Source organism: Filicampus tigris, chromosome 10 (assembly GCF_054856515.1).
Source record: "Filicampus tigris isolate MCC_2025a chromosome 10, RoL_Ftig_1.0, whole genome shotgun sequence".
Classification (NCBI taxonomy): domain Eukaryota; kingdom Metazoa; phylum Chordata; class Actinopteri; order Syngnathiformes; family Syngnathidae; genus Filicampus; species Filicampus tigris.
In genome coordinates, this window is record NC_141226.1 from 10,991,473 (window position 1) to 11,013,755 (window position 22,283).

Below are 22,283 nucleotides of genomic sequence, written 5' to 3' on the forward strand. Positions count from 1 at the left end.
CCCAGAGGCATCAACACATTAGTCAGTGAACCTACTTTCGTTTCTATCATTTTCCTTTAATATTATTTTTTTTGTTGTAAAATAATAATAATAGTAAAATATCTTGACAAACAAATGTTTTTGTTTGCCTGAAATAAAAGTATTTTGTTTTTTGGATACTACTTTATCCCATTTTTTTAAAATTAGAAAATATATATGTTATTGTCAAATAAAATAGTACATTGTTTTATTAAAATAAATAAATAAATACATAAAATTTTCTTCCAATAAAATGGACCATTCTGACCATTTTGCCCCCAAAAAATGTCCCCCTTTCCCCCTTTCAATAATGTTTTTCTTGTTTCTTTCTCAAAACAAATTTTATCTTGACAAAAAGGCTAGTCCCTAAAAAGTGTTGCATGTATGAAAAAACCCTACTGTTTTCATTTTTAAAATAATCAACTTTTTGTAAAAAAAAAAGACAATTCTCAAAATACTGCTTTCTTTCACAAAACATGCTGTTTTATTCTCAGCAAAAATATCACTCACTTAAAAATTTGAAAAAGCAGACAAAAAAAATATCGCTTTTTCACCCCTACAAAAAAAAGCATTATGTGTTTGTATTGGCGTTATAAACTTTTTTTATACGGTGTTGTGGGGTATAGAAATGCGCCAACAACAACTTAAAATAATCATATCCTTTCATTATGCCTTTTTTTCATTTTAATTAGATTTTTTTGGTCTAAAAATTATTCCCCCATAATAATACGACTGCATTGAAAAGTAGTAAAGAAAAAAAGTTTTAATTTTGTTAGAAAATATACATCTTTTTCTCTAAAAATAAGCTACTTAATTATAAGAAATACTAACTTCTTTCTCGAAACAATATTACTTAATTCTAAAACAATGCTACCATGAAACCTCGATTTAACAACCAACTCTGGATTAAATGGATAGAAAATAGAGTACAGTCCACTCAAAATTCCACCTTGTACAGCAGTTGTCAGCTCATCAGAGAGCTCTTCGAGAGCATGATAACGATCCTGATCATTTGAATCAGGTGTGTTGGAGGAGGGAAACATCTAAAACATGCAGGACAGTAGCCCTTGAGGACCGGAGTTTGACGCCTGTGATCATAGGCAATGGAAAGCATGGACATGAGCTTGGCACGCATCTCAAAGGAGCATGTCATAGCTACCAATTCATATCTATGGCTGTTGTTTCTCATCGTGTAGGAACAGTGCCAACCTTGCTGCTCATGAAAGCAACTAGCTGCACGCCATTATTACCCCACCAAGCAACTGCGAGGTAAATTTGGATTAATTTAGACAGATAGCTTTAATGGACGGACCCTCCCATTTCTTTCTTGAAAATAAAATGCCACTTTGTTTTTCTAAAAAGATACACAGATTGAAACTTTCTTTCCAGAAAACATACAACTTTTGTCTTGAAAAAAACCTAGTCCCCAGCACACCCCAAAAAAGTTTTGTTGCTCAATTCTTATTTTAATCCGGTCATAGTGTAACTTCTCGGATAAAAGGGAATACAATTATTTGTAATATGACTTTATTCTGACAATCAAATATTCTTTTGTTTTGGTTCTGCGTGGTTGCTTTGTAGACTAGTCACAGGATTAAATTAATGTTGATATGGGTGGAAAATGTGTATCAAATGCACTGTGGGGCCTCAACTCACCCTCGCACCGGGATCTCCAGGAGGTCCTGGGGGACCCTGCAGTCCTGGGGTACCCGGGACACCCTGAAAAAAAACACAGATGCATTCTTTGAGTTCATTATATCCCAAAGCTCACCACAGGCGGTCCATCCAGTGCTCACGATGCAACGGCCAACAAAGACAGAAGCAAAGATGGCTTCAAAAAGACCTCAAAATACTACCCCCCCCCCCCAAACCTCATCACACTCCACCACTGACGCTCTTTCCATAAAAGCACCCCCCCCTCTATCCCCCTTTTTAGCTGTTCTCCATGTGTGCAAGGCAGACAGGAGAGAACGTGATACTCACTGCCTGGCCAGGGGATCCTTGGGGTCCTTCTATAAGCATACCCTGAAAAAAAGGCAAAAGAGTAGATAATACAGTAGCGTTACAAATAACAGAGGACTGCTGCGGGTTTGAGGTCGAGGAGTTTCTGTATTGCTACACTCAGTATTTCATCGACGGTATGTGTGTGTGTGTGTGTGTGTGTGTGTGTGTGTGTGTGGTCAAACTCTTGGATGGGAGTCAATGCAGATGGTACAGGAGGAGCTATCATTTCACTTAATATTAGGGTTGTATAGCTTAGACTGTACGGAAAGAGTTGCATATATCACATATTGGCCGAAAATTAGTCATAAAATTTTGAACATATGCAATAAATCTGTCTCTGTCTACATTTGTTATTTGTTAACAAATTACCAGCCACTTGACAGACAAGCTGCAGAAAAGTTCATGTATTTGACAGCCAAGTCTGTTTTGCAGTAGCAATTAGACCCAATGTAATCTTTAAATGATTAAGATGTTAGCAGTAACTGGCTAGTTAGTTGCTGGCTAACATAAAAAAAATCATGACTAAAATCGATGACATTAATTGTCCATGATGTTCATTTTAAAAAGGGAATTAGTCACTTGTTAGCTGTAGGTTTTGCATTTGCTATCAATATTTTTGAGGCATTATTAATTACGTGTAGTTGAAGAGGATGTTTAGTCAGTTGTTAGCAAACAAGGCAGCTAAGTAGGTAGAGGCCGGTTAACGTCACATGAGTTACCTAAATTCTACAGTAAACCTACTATATCTGATATCAAAAGGGCATCTCAGATGTTATCTTGTTTATTATCAACTCACATATACCTATTGCAGTCATTTTAATTGGACAAGGCTTCATTTAAATTTTGGGAATATCTCAACCTGAGAGTCGATGTGCTAAGAACAGAGGTCAGTAATCCAGGTCCAGAAAGTTATAAACCCTGCCACAGTTCGGCGTCAACCACAGCTGCTTCTAATCAACTAAGCTCGTTTACCTGCCAGTTGAGTAGAAGCACCTGTGGCTAAACCCAAACTGTGGCAGGGTTTTTACTTGCTGGACCTGGATTACCCACTTCTAAGAGATAGCAAGTATGTTAACTGGAATTGTACACCAAAGGCCTTTTTACACTGCACTAAGCAAAGAGCAGCACGCCAATGACCAACCTATTCATTGTGTATGTCTTGGAAAGGTGGAACAACAGAACGCAGTGTCACATCACGTGGACGTGAGTAGAAGAAATTTCAACTCGGAAGCAATGTTGCTTAAATGTCAGGTGACACACTCAAGAGGAGAGTGGCTGGCAGAGTAATTTCAGAGTGTTCAAAGATATAGAATAGACCAACTAGCGGAAAAATAATCCATGCTACAGTACTTCCTGGTAGGCTGCTAAGCAACCACTTCGAAATACGGGCAAGCTTGCACCGGTGCGCTGTCGTCCCTGTGCCCTGCCCCATGCCCCAAGAAAATCAAATGCAGTGTGAAAAGGCCTTAATAACGGAAGCCAGTACTGCCCTTTTCCTTGTTGGGAAAATTTCCCTCTTCCAAGCTTTCTGGAAAGTGTTAAGTCTGTAAGTAAAGCATACATCTCGCTAAATAAAAAATACTAAATATCTTTGATTGTCGTAGCCGTAGCTAAATTCATTTGCTTACGTACAGAACCTAAAATACGGATATATGACATATCTGTGTTATTATTTTAGTAACCAGCACTAAGGCCATTAGCCTGCTAATTAGCAATGAGCTCATTGTAGTGTTGGGACAAAAACATGAGATTAGCAATAATGTACCATATATTTTACACAGAGTTTGTTACAATAGAGTGTGTTTGCACTCATAGACAAATCGGATGAGTATGGAGGAGTTAACAACTTGATATACGACTTACGGGCTCAATAATGGCAGGTTCTCCCTTCTCTCCTTTCTCTCCCAGGTAACTTTGACTTCCTCCAACCTGTGGACATGAGAAAATGCCTTTTCTTAAACACTGCAATGCACGTTTATGTTAGGGGAAAAACGTTACAAGGCGAGACTGACAAGCAGCAGGAGATAGCGATAAAAGTGCTAAGAAAAACGCCGCAGACTGCTGACTACTGTTCATGAAGATTAAGGTAGTTCTCTGTTGCCTGCTTGGAAAAATAAACCTCAGGAATAACACAGCCAGAGGCTATAATTTGGACTCCTATTTAGTGAGCTTCCTTACTAGACGTTTAAAAAAAAACAAAAAAAAACGACCCCAACTACAGGGGTGGTTACCTGACACTATTCATACAATGACTTCACATAAGAGGCATTCCCAAAGCCCCAAAAGAAGGACAGTGTCCAGCAGCTTGCGAAAGTCATGGAGGACTTTTGCGGTGTGCTGGGATTGTAGCCCGTAGAGCGCTAATAGCACGTTGGCGATTAACCCCCGCGGTTTGTCACTTCCTGCTTCAGAGAATCTTCATCTCATAGACACTGCAAGAAGCCTTTGGTTAAACTACAGTAGTAGACATCCATAAGTTTAATTTAATATCACTAGTTTCATTGCCAACAGTGTATATAGTTTGTTTGATTCACATTGGCAAATATCCACTGGCTATCAAGCCATGGTTAGGGTTTTATACACACTTAGGGTTTTAAACATGAGTATAAGCCAGGTTTAGGGTTTCAAATGAGGTTTAGCGTTACGTCTTAAAATAGTCAAGTCAGCTTTAGGGTTTCAGGACAGGGTTAGGATTCCAAAGTTGGAGCCCAAGTCAGGGTTCAACTTTCAAATTAGAGTTTCAAGACAGGGTTAATTTCAAATTGGGTCAGTTATTGGTTAGGATAGGTTTCAAACACAGGTTTGGATTTCAAGCCTGGGCTTGGGTTTCAAAAAGGTTTAGGGAAGAAACGGAAAAAGTTTCAAACAAGGGTTTGAGCCAGGTTTAAAATTTCAATGTCGAGTTTCCAGACAGGATTAGGGTTGCAAACAAGGGTTACGGTTTCAAATTAGACTTTCATGACATGGTGAGGGTTTCAAATTAGGGTTTTAAAACAGGGTTCGGGTTTGAAATCAGAGTTTCCAGACAGTATTTGTGTTTCAAACTCCAGGTTATAGTTTCAACACTGGGGTTTCAAACAAGCGTTTTGACCCAGGGTTATGATTTCTATGTAGAGTCTTAAGATGGTTAGGGTTGCAAACAAGGGTTAGGGTTTCAAACAGCCTTATGATTTCAATGTAGTGTTTCAAGATGGGGTTAGGGTTTCAAATTAGCATTTCAAGAAAGATTAAGGGTTTGAAAACAAGGGTTGAGGTTTCAAACAGGAGTTTCGATTTCAATGCAAAGTTTTAGGACAGGGTTAGGTTGGAAACAAGGGTTAAGATTTCAATCTAGCGGTTTTATTTTAACCTAGGTTTAGGGCATCAAGTCAGGGTTAAGGCTTCAAAGTCGGGTCCAAAGTCAGAGTTACTGTTGCGACACGGTTTGTGGTTTTAAGCTTGGGTTAGTGTCACGGCAAGGCAGGATTCCTCTCAAACTCGGAATTCTAATTTCAAATAACAAAAAGACAAGCAAACAAGGCACGTGGAGTCAAAAATACAAAACCAATAGGGGTGGGAACAATAATCTTTTTTTTTATGTATCGTTCGGCGTATTAAAAGGGTTTGGAATCGATTCATCAAACAACAAACACACTGGTATAAGACTCAACACGACAGGACTTGATTTGGGAACGTGACAACCGACAGCGAACACAATGAGCCGACAAAGACAGAAATAACCCAGTGAACTAAATACAGGCAAAATGACGGAACAACTAGGAGCACCAGGACAAAACACGAGTGGTTGACGGAGCTGATTGGAAAACAAAAGACCTAATGAACAGGACAAGACATGAGGCATGAATCAAAACCAAATACAAGTCTGGATAAAAACACAAATCATGACACTTAGGATTTCAACTTAGGGTTCCAAGCAAGAGATAAGGTTTCAAACAAAGAGATTTTATGGAATTGTATTTTAAAAGACCCTGATGTCTATGAGCTTTGCTTCAAACGCACAGTACTTGGCCATGGTGGAAAGCAAACAGATGACCGGTGACATCAGCAGGGAGCACTGTTGAAACAGAACAGGTCACTGAGCTACAGAGTTCATGTAGCAGTGACAGAGAGGTTACCATCTGCGAAATCCCCGAAGGTGTCTACCTTTCAAGCTACAACCTGACACCGTCCGAAACAACAATCACCCCCTACGTTCCCAACACTCATTCCTGATCACCACATGTAATACCAGAGGTAGGCATTTTACTAAATTTTTCTGGTCCGTCGTTCATCATCTGTCATTTCTAGTGATGGACTGAATTGTAATCCTCAGTTTGTCAGTCCATCAGTTAGTCCGTCATTTTAGTCTGTCATTTTAGCCCGTCAGTTAGTCCGTTAGAAGTCTGTTGGTCTGTCAGTTGGTCTCCCCCCAAAAAAGTCAGAAAACGGGCTCCCGCCAGTGACGGGCTGACGAATAGTCACTGACGGACGCGGTTAGTGACGATTGCACTGACGGATGAAAACACACTTCCGTCATTCGTCGGTCAGTCATTTTTAAAAGGTGTCCTTTCATTTGTCAAACTTCAGAAAAACAGGTGTCCGCCAGTGATGGATTGACAGACACAGTCATGGGGCAGTCAGTCTGACGGAATGCCCACCTCTGCCTCATACCCCACATCGTCATCACTTACGCCGCTCTCCCTGAAGTCGGTTTCGGCCGGGACGCCAGGGCCGAACTCCTCCTCGCCCGTGGATTTCTTGGTGTCGGTTGGAGTGCCATAGTCGCCATAGTCGCCATAGTCGAAAGGTGTCTCCTGGGTCTCCTCCCCTTCATTCAGGTCGTACTCCCTGAATTCGTATGTATTGGTGCCAGCGTCCACGTTGTTGTTGGTGTCCACTGGGGCAATGGTTTCCACTGCGGGAGTGGGGTCCGCCCCAACCTGCTCCACGCCGGTGATGTAATCGTCTACGTTTTCCTCTTCATATGTCTGAGATGAATCCAGGAGGGGAGGTTAGGAAGAAGAAGATATGAACATATAGTTGGCATGTTTATTTATGAGTAGACCTACAAAATAGCCCCAAAAACCCATGTCTGAAATGCCACAGAAAGTGTGACATTTTGTTTTGAAGTGGCCATTTTTAGGACTCCATCAAAAACGAAGACTCTAATAACCAGCAAATATCAACATACTCAAGGACCACAATTTAGGAAGCAATGGTTTAAAAACTTTACATGAGACAAGCTGTGCACAGATTTAGCTAAACGTTAAAAAATCCTGAATTGGATTTGCATCCATTTTTTTATTCTTTTTTTTTATTTTACAAATTTTACATCTACAATTTTGTTTTCAATATGATTTCTTTATTTCTGAGAAATTGAGAATTCAGAACAAATTCTCTTATTGTCTTTATATGTCCAAAATTTGAATCATTCCTCTGTCACCCTCATCTGGAACAGCACAAAAAATTTTGGGCTTCTTTGTCCCGTGACTGCCCACGAGTTTCGTGGATTTGTGATTCCTGGATCTGGATCTTTTCTAGAAGAGGTATCACATTTTTTGCGTCACCCCTCCATAATTTTTTTGTGGCCATCAGTTAAAGCATGAAAATGTTGAAACATAACTTTGCTCAACCTCTGGAATTTTGAGGAAATAATTCTGGATGTACACTCACTTTTGTATAGGCACAACATTTTATGCACCACTCCTCCGTAAAGTGTTGTGGCCATTACTTCACTTGGAAAAACATTTTTTTCATGGAAACTTTAACAGCAATGGCATTGGTTATTCCTTTAGCCATGCCTATAACACCTAATTTTTGTGGAAGTCATACTCTGTCTGTACCTTGTCTGTTATCGACATACTGCACATAAAAGTTTACGCACCACGCTTCCATAAACTTTGTCACTCAAAGTGCAAAATATGTTGAATTGAAACTGTTCTAAAGACCCAAACCAAAGGAATCGGTTCTTCCTTGGCCGTAACTAACTGAAATTGGTTAAAGTGGAAGTCACCACAAAAAAAAAAGCTTTACAAACAGTATTTTGTTGTATGTAGCCCCACTATTCTAAACACGGCATTCTGATTAATATTATGTTTGAGGAGTATGAGTTAAGCAGTAAAATCCACATGTTTTTGTCCACCTCAGGGGGTGGCCATTCTACCACTTTCTGATGATTGAAAAGGACATCACAGTTGCTCAGGACTCAGGTAACAACCAATCATGGCTCAGCTTCAGAAAACAGGTGAGCCGTGATTGGTCGTTACTTCAGCCCTGAGCAACTGGCATGTCATTTTCAGTTGACAGAAAGTGACAATATGGATTCCCCCTGATAGGTTGTGCATAAAAACTAGTGGATTTTGCTCCTTAACTCATATTCCACACTAATACATTAATCAGAATGCCGTGTTTAGACAAGTAGAGGCACATAGAACATGTCCAGAAAAGTTTTGGGTTGACTTCCCATTAAGTAGCCTTTCCACAATCTGACAAGTAGCACAAACTATTATTGCCATATTGAATTTTTACGCACCATGCATCAAGCAGACAACGTGGCTCATGGAAAACAAATGGCCATATTGTTCCCATTTAACCCCCAAATGTTCCTCATTAGGTTGTTGCTTATGTTTGCAACGATTAAGAACAAATTAAGGCTGCCAAATGGTGGATATGTCAGAAGCACAGAAAGGGGAGGGAAGATTTGTCTGTCTGCCTACCAGTTTTCCATTGGTTATGCTTCGCTGAATGACAACGATTTCCTGCTGTGGCTGCCTTTATGATCTCGTTTTTTCGTGGGGAAAACAGTAGCATATGCAGCTTGATGATTTTAACCAAATAAGGGTTTTGACCACCAAACAAAGATCGTTAAAATGTCTCAAATGTTTCAGAATGTGGGTGCTATAGCAAGCATCAAGACAGCTGATGATTGCGAAATATACTAGTAGGTTTTAAATCATGTTTACAATCTAATGACGCTACGTTCTAATTGTCGGATTACTCGACTTGCCCCTGTTAGTGATTAGACCTATTCTTACACATTATACTGTATTAATGACTCTTAATTATAGGACTTGACATTTTTTTAAAAATACAAATAAAAAATTACCTGGCCCGCCGTGGGAGTTTCAGGCTGACTTCCATCTACGATGGTGTAGTCGTAATCAGTGAAGTAGTCGCCATCTACGATGGTCTGAAATCAGAATCACAAAAAAGAAGGCTGAAGGCTCTAATTTCAGATTTTTGAAATACTTCTTCTGCCTTTTTATAGGTACCTTACAACAGGTTAAAAAAACATTTGAACAGGTTTTGCGCAATTATGCCAGCCATACAAATGGCATTTTTCAAATGTATTCTGGGCTACTGTATGATGAATGTTATGAACTCCTATTTCCATGCCATACTGAGGAGTTGTGTCATATGTACAGTATGTAGCTCAATTTCAAAGATCTGATATCTTAGTTTTCTTCAAAAGTAGTGAAATCTATTTTGGCTCAATTGTTTGAAGACGCAATGCATCAAGAATAAATTCCACACATTTTTAAGCATCGATTTGTGATTTATTAGGTTTATCGCTACGAAAAGGTAGTAGTGTAAGGCTACATTGGTTCCCGCACAGAACATATTGTGTAAGGGACAGAAAGTGTAACTGCCTCACGCTCTAGCCACAGGAAGAATACGCCGTAAACAAGTACAGTACAGCTCAGCCTCTGAGGCTCTAGTGGACATCATGGTTAGCGATAGGCTTTTGGCAGTACATCAAACTTGTTCACTCATTTGAAACGGCATCAGAGTGTAATTGTTGCACTTGTCTGCATCTTTCGTCCCCTAAAAAGACAAACTCTTCTTGTCGCTTACTTACTGCACTCTCTTGACCGTAGACTGCCAATGAAATTCTTTAAAATGACACATTTTACTGCATAGATATTTGACTGTTGGCTGAATGAACAACCAAATAAAACCTTAATGATTTCAAACTGGACATAAAATCAAAGAGGAAAATATAGACAGACAAAAGATGGAAAAGAACACACACTTGGCATGCTTGTTTTTCATGACAGCGTCGGCCATGAAAACAGTATTAGTAGCGGCGGTACCTCAGTCTTGGCTTCTTCAGTTGGGGCAGGTTCGGTGGTGAGCGCTCCTTCGCTGTAGTCGTATAACTCACCATAATCATAGTTAGTATACTGTAAAAGAGGAGGAAGAAATGGACGGGAAAGGGATGCAGTCAATCCATCAATGTCGTCATGTAAATACACCAGCACAATGTCATATTGTACAGTATTTACATGGAAAGTGAGAGCAAGGCTGAGTAATACTCGCCATGCTATTTTAGAAATAACATGTTCAAATAAATCACATCCATACGAACAGAAAAAATATATATATGGATGAAAATAACAACTCTTGTTTGTTTCCAAACAAGTTATTATGCGGTCAAACGTTGGTACACGTAGGTCTGAATGTCAATGATAGCCAGAGGCATTCATTAATGGGGCCCCATTAAAGTGTGTGTGCAGTCCTGACTCATGGTGGGAAAAGGCAAAATTACAGCAGCAAATAGCAGGTACTAAATGACTTAGAGTGCTAAATAAGCGTGCGGCCTGAGCTCTAAAATAGCCCACATGAATGCAGTGCAAAATAATTATCTTCAGGGATATAATGTTGCTGTTTATTTGCAGCCTTTGTCGAGCCACTCAGGACAAACCGCAACGGAAATGGATCCAAGTTTCTCTGATTAGCATAAAATGTGGGAATTGGTGGTAGTCTAAGCACCAGTTCAGAAAAAAATGTACACTTCAAAGGTAGACTCTAAGGCATGCTGAAAAAAAGATAAGCGTTGCTGTCACACAACTACTGCATTAAGCCTGGTTCACACTAGTTTGTGGATTATTTTTAATGGAAAAAAAGCAACACAAAAGGAAAAGATGCTGGCCTCTGTTGCGCAATGACTGTTTTGATTTTGGATTCCCACCACACTTCCTCGCTGCCTCGTCACCTCGATTTCTGATTGGCTGTATGTCACTGTGAACCGGCTGCATGCTCGTTTGTCCTCGGGGCACATCACACACGGTGCGAAGTCGGGCCAAAACAAGCCAATATTTTTAACATCCCCGATTTAAGGTCGGACGTCCTTCAGAGCAATCGAGATCAGTCTGAGCACATGACACGGCAGGTTTATCTGATAAGATCTTTGGAGCCATCATGAGAATCGGGGCTGACCTGTCAGATTAGGTCAAGTAATGGATTTACAGTAAAGTGTTTCACATTCAACAAACACTTTTAATAATGTGGAAGGTGGAATCAAAAGGTATGCTAAATCAAGATCAAATTAAACTGCCTATTGCACTTTCTTAAGACAAACCATTGATGTACTTTCCTAAAAAAGGGGACAAACTAATAGTGTTGCACTTTCCTGAAAGGAGGCAAACTATGGATACTGTACTTTTCTAAAAAGAAGAAAAACTATTGATGTTGCACTTGTGCAAACACAAAACAATTGATGTTGCAATTTCCCTAAAAGAAGAGAAACTAAACTATTTAATAGTTTTTGTGTGTGTTTGTTTGAGAATATTTCATTTGGACAATTAATGGTATTGCCTTTCAGGAATGCCATTTCTTCCCAGTGTGCATTTATTGACAGTTTAACAATAGCAAGGAGGTCCTTTCAGCCCCAATTTATGACATGCATTACAGAGATTAATATTAGTCCCCTGGACAACTGTTGAGATTGTGAAAAAGTGATAAAAACCGTAGTGTTGGCTAAACATCCGTCCGAAGGGTACACTTGGAGCGGAGGCCTGGCCAGACAGGCGAGACAGTCAGACAAGAGGGGAGAGCGGGAGGGTTGAGGGGTTGCGGGGGCGTGGATTTACGACGGTGAAGTGCTTGGCCGGGAGCTTCACCGCGAGGCTCAGATGAAATTGGAATTGGATGCGCACTCGTGCGCACATATGGACACGCACTCCCGTATCACTCCCGCTCCCTCTTTCCTTTTATCCTGGGCCGCACACATGTGGCTGACAATAGCACAGCGATGGCAGGGTCAAGGCAAGCGGTTGCTCCCTGGTGGAGGTTTCCATGCACATCCATACTAAGTAAATCTGTTCAAACGTATTTAATGTGGGGCGCTCCGTGAAAGACTGTAACGTTGACGATGAATAACAAATATTCTATTCATAGTGGACCTTCATAAATAGAAATGATGTTGCATGTTCCCAAAAGGGAAACTAACAATTGATTATGCACTTTGCTAAAGGGTCTCCACACACTTCCATACCGAGTAAATCCGTCTAAAACCTATAATGAGGGGGACTCCATGGAACATTCTTGCTAAGTCTATGGTCAATAACAATCAATTGAAGTTGGACTTTCCTAAAAAGAAGTCAAACAATTGATGCTCTACTTTCTTGAAAAAGAAGACAAACTATGGTGATTGCACTTTCTTAAAAAGAAAAGGAAGTGTTTGTATTGTGCTGCCCTCAAAAGAAAAATATACTTTCTTAAAAGGAGCACAAACTATAGATGTTGCACTTTTCTAAAAAGAAGTCAAACATTTGATGGTCCATTTCCCTCAAAAGAAAAAATATTTATGTTGCTCTTTCCTATAAGGAAACCAAACTATTGATGTTGCCCTTTCCAAGAAGCTGAACTATTGATATTGCACTTCCCTTAAAAGAAAAACAAAGGTCTCCATACACATCCATAAGAAGTCTAAAAAGCGATGACGAGGGGGACTGTGCGAAACATTCCAGCTAGAACGTTGACAGTGAATAAACTATACGTGCAGCCAAACTGTCTCTCCCCCCCCCCCCCCACTCTCCGCTTGACAGCTTCCACCAGAGTGAACTTGATGATGATGAAGCAACATTTTCCAGCCACTTCTTCCACACTTGAACCCATCATTGAGTAAAAAGAAAAAAAAAAGGTTTCCAGGTATTGGGAGTCTTGTTGCATGGGGGGAAAAGGAAAAAAGTTGGATTTCGGGTAGCACAGCCTGCTGAACTCGTTAGTGATATAAATCACGGGGCCACTGCAAGCAGGGCTCAGGTCGGGCTTGGCGGCAGGGAAAAAAAAGGGGGAAATTTTCCAGCGTGAGCTCATCAGTTATTTGGTCAAACACTTGACGGAAAATGTCAGCTGACAGCAGTGGCTCATAATAAAGTAACACACACAAAAATGTCATCAAACTTTGATGAGCAAGGAACCATATTTGGTCACGTTGGATACCCCACGCTTCATTATAAGGAAGTAAGTAGTAGTAGTAGTAGTTTGAAGACCCAGTAACCAACTTGAGCCAAATGGAGTCCGCACACATTCCTTTAAGTATCATGTGAATCAGAGGAAACCAGCAAATAAATTGATAATTATAATAAAGAATTTTCAGAATATGTTTGCCTAGTTATGAAGGGAAAAGAACAATATTTGGTAACATACCGTAAACTGGAGGCAAAAGATAGATGCAACAATAAAAAGGTTTCCATTACGTATAATGAAAGAAACTTTTATTGCACTGTTGTATGAATGTTACTGATTTTTATTTTTTGAGTGTACGATAATATGTGCATAATTTAATATGTGAATTAACTATTAAGTCAACCATCCATCATGTATTCTCTTTTCTACTCACCTCTTCCTCAGGTTCCTGGGCTTGGGGAGTGTCCTGGTGTTTGGGGGTTTCACAGTCGGGGCTGTAGTGTTCACAGTAGTCATAGGCAGCCCGGGGGTCTGCCACGATCAGCAGCTGCTGGATGTCACCCTAAACCATGACAAAGACAAACAATGTCAGCTAAAAAGCCCAAAATATTATTTTTAGACACAAATCGAGTATTTGCATACAAGCAGTCTGTGCCTTCATCTTGATTAACAGAGCATGGCAATCATAAAAGGTGACAGTAAAAATACAACAAGCAGGATGTGGTAGAGCACGATAGGCCGTAATCTTCCTGATATAAAAGGTCGTTAATCAAGGCTTGAGGCGAATCTGCAACCTATTGTAGCATCTGCCATGAGAGAAGCTGCCAATCCCCGTGCGCAGCAGATAAATAACCAAGGTCTGTAGTTATCGTAAGACGTCTGGTTTTAATGAGCATTTGGAAAAGGAAATTACATCTGCACCGCTAACCCTGCCGTCAGCCAACACGCCTCACTCAAAGGCAAGTTGAAGAATGTGAGCACTTCCAGCCCATCAGCAAATAAAACTAGTTGGAATAAATAGTTATAACATCATAAATGTCCTAAAATGTTGTGTAAAAATATAGATTTGAGATTTTATTTATTTTTTTAATCTAAACTTTGAAAATATTTTTGTATCATTTTAACAGACAAGGAAGCATATTGGTAACTTAAACCTGAGCCAATATGCCTCACTATAAATGCAGTGGGACCCCGTGAGCCAATCAGCAAATAAAAGAAAAATAACAACAAAAAAGGTTAATAGTCACAAATATGTCAAAATAAATTATAACTATATTTGTGTACACTTTTGAAGGGCAACATTTGGCAACTGCAAAATGTCTGCTCAGTAAGCATGGATTAACTCCGCAGGTTTGCTTTTTCTTTAGCTTTGATGGCTAAGTAGTGTTATGACAACCATCGAATGTAGTGCCAATGTGGTACACAAATTTCTGCTTTCTTGCTGCTCAGTACAATACGGATTTCTATCACGAAAGTTAAGGGTAAGTTCATAATATATTGCATTAAAGTTGTTCTATTAACAATGGTTTGCTTATTTTTACACTTGTGTGACACTCAAGTTGCACATTCTGTCATACTTTGAAACAGTGTTGTCACGAAGGATGCAGTGTGCACTAAGATACAACAACAAGCCAAGCAGCATAGTGATTATTTGTCTGTTTGTCTTGTCTTTGTTATTATTAGTGCACATGAACTTGTTGATATCCGCTCCCCATCCTCCATTCTCAGTTTATTGATTCTGCGTGGTGGGATGTTTACGTTGAAATGTCGGCGCTACAGGGACACTCACAAGATTCAACGACGATGAACACTTCGCAACATGCTCTTCTCAACACATTTATCATACAAACTAAGTTACAATCAAATGTTTAGCCTAAATTAACGTTGTGCATTCATACTAAGCTAAAGATGACACATTTGGCTTTAAGATAAATTCAAATGATTACAGCCTACTTGCAAACCAACACACAACACATTCCGTTCCGCCTTTAACTTAAGTTAAAATGAGCCATTTTAGCTGCATGCAAAATTGTTGATGGAAAAAAAAATCCTTCGTATGGATTGTTCCGGAAGCCAGCTGAAAACCGCTGTGTCTCATTACATGACTAAGTGCCAAACAAAGTGAAAATGGTCTTTCACTTGTATAATACTTTTCCACCTACAAGGGACTCAAAGCGCTTCGCAGTAACTTCTCATTCACCAACTGATGACGCAGCAATGGGAGCAACTGGGACTTGAGCATCTAGCTCAAAAACACTGATACTATTATATAGGATAGTCAAAAGTGCCGGGGATCGAATCCACAACCTCTAAATGAGGAGATGGCCACTCTACCACTGAGTCATGCCGCCCCAATGCACTGTATTTTTCCTCCAGATAGAGTGGCTTTTGGGGTAACGTAAACAAGCTTAGCAAAGTTTTGGTCATAAAGCATATGCGACTATGAACATGTTATTCGTAGGTAAACAAAATAATTTTTTTAAATGCAACAAGAGTGAGGCTAAAAGAGTGTCATTTCAAGATGTGACACTTGTGGTGTTTTATTGTTTCATTGTCTCAAAAATGACGGTTCATTTGATTTTACACATGTATAAATGGTAAAATTATACCTAGAACAAAGAAAAAGCATTGCAATATCAACAGCGCTTAACTTCGTTTTACACCGGGAGACTCTCTTTTTTTTCTCTTTCTCTCTCTCTTACCCTGATGACATCACTGGACTGCCCCTGACACCAATCTTGGCCCACAAGTGTCCAGCTCAGGACGTGATACACCATCCAGCTGCTTACTCCTCCGCTGTATGAGCAACTCGCTAGCTTTATTTCTTATTGTCTTATTGCACTTACACAAGCAGAGCTGTGGGAGTGGAACAACACACGCAGATGGAATTTGAAAAAAAAAAATAAAAAAGCGCACAAGGACAACAATTAGCTGAGGGAAGTGTGCCTAACAGTCTCCAGATTCCCAGCCCAACCACGACTTTTAGTAGCATTGGGCTAAGGCTGAAAAATTCTACTGAGATGAGAGCAATGTTGCTTTTATGTGAACGGGACGGGTGGGATAGCATCACATTATGTACAATGGAACCTCGCGATGTGTAACCGTAATGCTAAACTACACCTGAATTGTAGTCAGTGCAAGGCATCTGCTAATGGTTCTTGTACATTCAAGCTAAGCCAAGTTCTGTACTTTTATGCTAAGGTCAACTGTGCTACCGCTCCACCACTCATGCTACACTATAAAGACAACACTTCTTGTCTTCCTATTAAACTCAACTCCTTTACCTTTCATGCTAACCTAAACACGTTTGGCCTTCACGATCACCTTTATTCACCTTCACAATCACCAAATTAAACAGTTTTTATTTAGTTCTTGGCAAAACGAAGCATTTCCTTCTTTCATATTAAACTCAACTTGTCTTTGTGCTACTCCAACCCCAAATGGTACAATTAGCGGAGCTCACACACAACTGACTCAGCACCATCTGTATTAAATATAAAAATGTGGGAGCACAGAGGCTGTATAATTGATAAACCTGCTGGGTGAGGATATGTGTCTGCCAGCTGTGGAATGTGAGCACATGCTGATCATTACTCCAGCTTCTCCTCGCTCTTTCAAGACTCATGCATCTGCCACCCAGTACTAGGCTAAAATAGTTGAGTTTAGCTTAGCGTAAAAGAAGAAAGTGCTGAGTTGAGTTTGACATGGCTGGAAGAGTTTAGTTAAGCGTGAAGGTATGCTCACTTGAGACATGAAGACTGGACGTGTTCAATTTAGTTTAGCCTGAAGGTAAAAGAGCTGAGTTTAGGTTTGCGTGAAAGCTAAAAGACATCATTGTTGGTGTGAAGGCTAAAATAAACTATCTGAGGTTGGTGCAAAGATTAAAATAGTTGAGATTATTTCAGCATGAAGGCAAAAAGTATTTAGTTTATTTTACCATGAAGATTAGAAGTGCTGAGTTAAGGTTAGCACTTTACGCAAATATCTGTACTTTGTACTCTTTACACACAAAAAAAGCCTCATGATCATTTTGGTTTGTGTTAATTCCTGTTTATCATTGTTTAAAACACCAATCCGGGTAAATCGCACAAGGGTAAATCAAGTGTTTTCGATCGTGGTTGGATGAGAAGTATAATCATATACCATTCCGACACTATTGGTTTGTATGCGATGCATTGCACCCAGAGCTGGGCATTGTCTATCCATCTATACTGTCAGGGCAGTATTTCCGGCCGACCCACGTGGTCCCGATCCGTCCCTTCTCGAAGACAGCCATTCAGCATCGAGAACATAATTTTCATGTCACACGCAGGCGCCACACAAGCAGACACGCCGCCAAATAAAGTAAAAAATATCAAATAAAAACAACAGTCACAACCACACATGGACAGCGTGGTGATCGTGAAATAAAAACAATATGGGGCACGTCATCGTGTCTGAGGGACCGAAAGGTACACAACACTGTTTTATTTTTTCTTTAACAACTTGTTTCAAATGCGCTGCAAACTTTGCGAACCGAAGTGCCACCACCTTGCTCCACCAAGCTTTCAACAAACTTGCCGTCAAGCTTGAAAAAGCATATTGAAAAAATATCATCAAGAGTGTCAAAAGGGTTTGAGACTTAATAAAACTTCAGACGAATATTAGAGCTAATTTATAAGGCTCTCTTGGGCTCGCTCCTTTCTTATCTGTGCACTGTTCTACATAAGACAAATAGCGGCTGTGCCTTGCGTTCCTGCACTACTCTTGTTTTATCTGTTCCTCGTGTAAGGACTGAATTTGGAAAGGGAGCGTTCAGCTTTGCTGCCCCTTCAGCTTGGATTGCCCTAAAGACTGAACTAAAACTCACCGAACTGATCCCACTTGAAGCATTTTGTTCAATCCTGAGGGCCAAACAGCAAGAGACCATTGAAAAGTGCTTGTGCTTTCAATCTTAACTTGCTGTGTCAGTTCGTACGTTGTTATTGTAAAATACTTTTGCACCTTAAAATTGTATGTGTTATGTGTCTCTTGTAAATGTTGTATGACGTGTGCTGCTGACCTCTTGGCCAGGTCACCCTTGTGAAAGAGATCTTGATCGCAATGGGTTTTTATCTGGTTAAATAAAGGTTATAATAATAATTCACAGGTGTCAAACTCAAGGCCGGGGCTAGATCTGGCCCGCAACATCATTTTATGTGGCCCGCAAAGGCAAACCATGTGTGTTAACATATTGAAATTGTTTTCACTGTTAACACAACATATGACATATTACCAGCATTTGTTACCATTCCCTCCTTTAAAATTCATTGAAAAATAAGCATCTCTCTCTCTCTCTCTCTCTCTCTCTCTCTCTCTCTCTCTCTCTCTCTCTCTCTCTCTCTCTCTCTCTCTCTCTCTCTATATATATATATATATATATATATATATATCTATCTATCTATATATATATATATATATATATATATATATATATATATATATATATATATACATACGGTATATGTAACGGATTGAAATATAAACATTATCAAATTATGGCGGAAGTGACGCAATAGCACATGGTGTGGCACCTGCTGCCGCTGTAGCGTTAGTCAGAGCTACAAGGAGTGCACACTGCACAGTGGTGAGTCGCATCTCTTTGATAGTCCCAATAAATGCACAATATACTTTTATGTGATACTTTTATACTGCTGTGGTGCGCTCAAATAGTTCCATTAATCGTTATGAGTACACTTGCTTTCCGTATTGTTGTTAAAGTGACGTTTTGTCGAATGAAACGTTTTCTATGTTAAATTGATTGGCAAATGCTCATGTGTTGCGCAGATGACTATCAGGCTGAATGCGATTTCATCATTGCTCCCACCATACAGGTAATGTGCATCTCTTTTCAGTTTTACTGTATCTTGTTTTTAATTTAGTGTTTTTCATTTATTTGAATGTATATGCGTGGGCCGCAGTTCAGTGCTGCCGCCATTTGAGATTATATAGTCACGTTCTGCTACATGTGGTACGTTCAGGGACATTCTGTAAGTGAATATGTTCTTTTTCTCTTTTACCGTAAATAATTGCAGAATTGTATTCCCAGGAAGGTTGTTGTTTGTAATAGAATGTTCTGGTTAAAACACTATACGATCACACTTTTATAATAATGATTTTATTTAATTTTGTTTCATAAGAGCAGATATAATTTGTTTTTAGCGCGAGTCAGAGCTACGAGGAGTGATGACTATCAGACTGAATGCGACTTAATGCTTCATCATTGCTCCCACTATACTGTGTTGCAGTATTGCATTAAAGAAACCATTTAAAATCCACTTGAGTGTCCGTGGTGTGTTGAAGCGACAGCGACGTGGGCCTGCAAATTGCCACAAAAATTGAGTTTGACACCCCTGGTGTAGAGGTAAAATAGTATAATATAGTATAGTAATATATGAGTTTAGCATGAAAGTGTAAAAGACTTGAGTTTAGTGTGAAGACAAGAAGGTCTGAGTTTAGCTGAGCATGAAGCCTAAAAGTTTAGCTTACCATAACTTTGATGGAAGAAAAAAAAAGAAGATTAAAAAAAAAAAAAAAAAAAAAAGCTTAAGATCTGAGTTTATAAGTTAAAGATAAAAGAGTAGAGTTTAGTATGAAGACAAGAAGTGCTGAGTTTGGCTTAGTATGGAAGTTGAATGAGTTTATTTAGTCAAGCTGAGTTTCACTTATTATGAAGAGCAAAATAATTCTTACAACCTATGAGAATTTGAAGGTGACAGTACAGTAGTATGTGTCTGTGAGTGCTTTTTAAAGAATAAATTGCTTGATTTTAGTTGTACTGAGTTGTACTGTACAATGGCAATCTTCTCTTTACACTTATGTAACAGTTGGGAATGTTGACATGTTTTTTAAACCATCAAGTCCTGTACTAGTGAATAAAGGTTTTACAATGCCCAATGATTTAAGGCTGGAATGGATGAATTCACTTTGCATTATTTTCTATGGCTGCGTTTGTATTTTCTGAGCATAAACATATGCAACTTTTCAGTACAGCTGGTTACGTTCCAAAGGTGTCAAGGGGGACTGACTGAAGTACAATCACAACAAAACCTGAAGTCAAAAAACATATGGCCTGTATTATGGGAACATATGCTACAATAATGACAATACAACAACACAGGACGTTAGTAATCAGCCATTAAGCAGGAAGCAATTATAACCCAGCCTAACATATGTTTCAATGTCTTAATAGCGTCTGATAAAAAACACCTCAAAGTCTGCCTAACTTAGCTGGAAGGCCAAATGTGTTGCGGGTAGCTTAGTAGAAATGCTAAACGAGTTGAGTTTTTTTTTTTTTTTTAATTCATCCATTCATTGTTGTAACCACTAACCCTCACCAGGGTCAAGGGCGACAGCTGTCTTTGGGCGAGAGGTAGGGTACACCATGAACTGTTCGCCAGCCCATCGCAGGGCTTATTTATTTTTATTTGACCTTTACTGAACCAATTAACAACGGTTTCTCATTTAAAATGCCGAGAGCAGGGCAGCAGACAGCAGACAGCAGACAGCAGGGTAAACAAATTTAGCTTAGCATAAAGGCTAAAAAAAAGTGAGTTTGAGAGATAAGTTGTGGTGCCAACAGAAAGGAGATGCAGGATGTGTATCACAAAAGACAAAGGAAACAAAAAAAACAGGAAACCAATAACAAAATGGACGTTGCAACACCAAAACCAACTCGTTCCCTCAACACATCCCTCGACCCTTAGTTCCATTGGGAATTAGAATTCACCCATAGTCAAAATCAGTCCCCATCACTGCTCTGGAGAGGCAGTACGTTACCACGTTGGACCTACCACTAACATGCCGGATGTGCGTGCTGTATTCTGATATGAATGACAACGTTGCTGATGGCCGAACCATGGCTTTGCCACCTTGGACATGGAGCACGTGAGCGGCTTGTGGTCCACAAACGCTGTGAAGGGGCGGCCCTCCAGCAAAAAATGGAAATTCTGGACTGCCAAAAAGAGGGGGAGGACCTCCCTGTCAAACGTGCTATATTTACGCTCCCAGGGAGACAGACGGCAACTAAAAAAGGCCAGTAGCAGCCAGGCTCCATTCACCCACTGTTCATGCTCCGCACCAACTGCCAGATCTGAGGCATCCGTCGTAACTGCGACCGCGGCTGTTAGCGATGGGTAGCAGCCCACACAATGAGTTGGTTGGGGGATTTGCCTTTAAGGGCCTCATACAGCGGGTGCACAATGTGGGCCGCCCGATGGATGAAACAGTGGTATAATGTCACCATCCCAAGAAAATCCTGGAGTGAACGAGCAGTGGGTGGACGAGGGAATGGCCTCTACCCATGCCGGAAGAGGGGCGGCCCCGTCCTTGGTGACAAGATGCCCTTGGAATTGGATGGACGGCAACCCAAAAAGGGACTCGCCTGGGTTAATAATCAGGCCGTCTGCGGAGAGTCTCGTACAAGGTCCATTAGATGTACAAGGGTCTCATCCACCGAGGTGCTGGCAACGAGTACTGTATATCACCTAGAATATACAAAAACAAAGGACATATCTCTGTGCACTGTGTCCATCAACCTCTGAAACATCAGTGCCGCATTTTTCAAACTAAAAGACAAACCAAAATGGTGTCACCACAGCCGTTTTGAGGATACATGAGGGATGCACTCGGAGCGGGTGATAACCACATGGTCTACCTTGGACAACACCCGCTTTCCTGCCATGTGCACAGAGAAATCCTGGATGTAGGGGGCTGTGTAGTGGTCGGGCGTGGTGGCGTCATTAAGGCGATGGTAGTCACCACACGGCCGCCACCCACCACCCGGCTTAGGCACGATGTGGAGAGGCCATGGGCTGTCCGAGCTGTCCAAGTTTGCAAACTCAGACTTGGTGACTGTCAGCTTGTCGGAATTGAGGCGTCTGGCCTTAGCGTGGACATGCGGTCCTTCAGTGATGTAATGTAATGCTCAACCCCATGTTTCGATGTCGCAGCGGAAAATGTGGGCCGAGTCAAACTGGGGCACTCGTTCAGAAGGCGCTCGAACCTGTCACCCTCAGAGAGCGAGCTGGAGAGACAATCATGTCATCTTGTCGCAGAAACAAGGTATTGAG

General features: G+C 40.3%; 1 protein-coding gene across 2 annotated transcripts in view; it reads right to left on the reverse strand.

The window, feature by feature from the left end:
* LOC147140805 (collagen alpha-1(XI) chain-like) overlaps positions 1–22,283 on the reverse strand; it is a 79,838-nt gene that overhangs the window by 39,912 nt on the left and 17,643 nt on the right. The window contains exons 5-11 of one of the 2 annotated variants that reach the window (XM_086042952.1): positions 13,628–13,756; positions 10,095–10,184; positions 9,107–9,190; positions 6,693–6,989; positions 3,886–3,951; positions 2,002–2,043; positions 1,675–1,737 (exon numbers count right to left, since the gene is read on the reverse strand). In XM_086042952.1, the coding sequence (XP_085899078.1) occupies positions 1,675–1,737; positions 2,002–2,043; positions 3,886–3,951; positions 6,693–6,989; positions 9,107–9,190; positions 10,095–10,184; positions 13,628–13,756 (771 nt within the window). The remainder of the gene's footprint in view (positions 1–1,674; positions 1,738–2,001; positions 2,044–3,885; positions 3,952–6,692; positions 6,990–9,106; positions 9,191–10,094; positions 10,185–13,627; positions 13,757–22,283) is intronic. The other variant, XM_086042954.1, reaches the window with a different exon arrangement.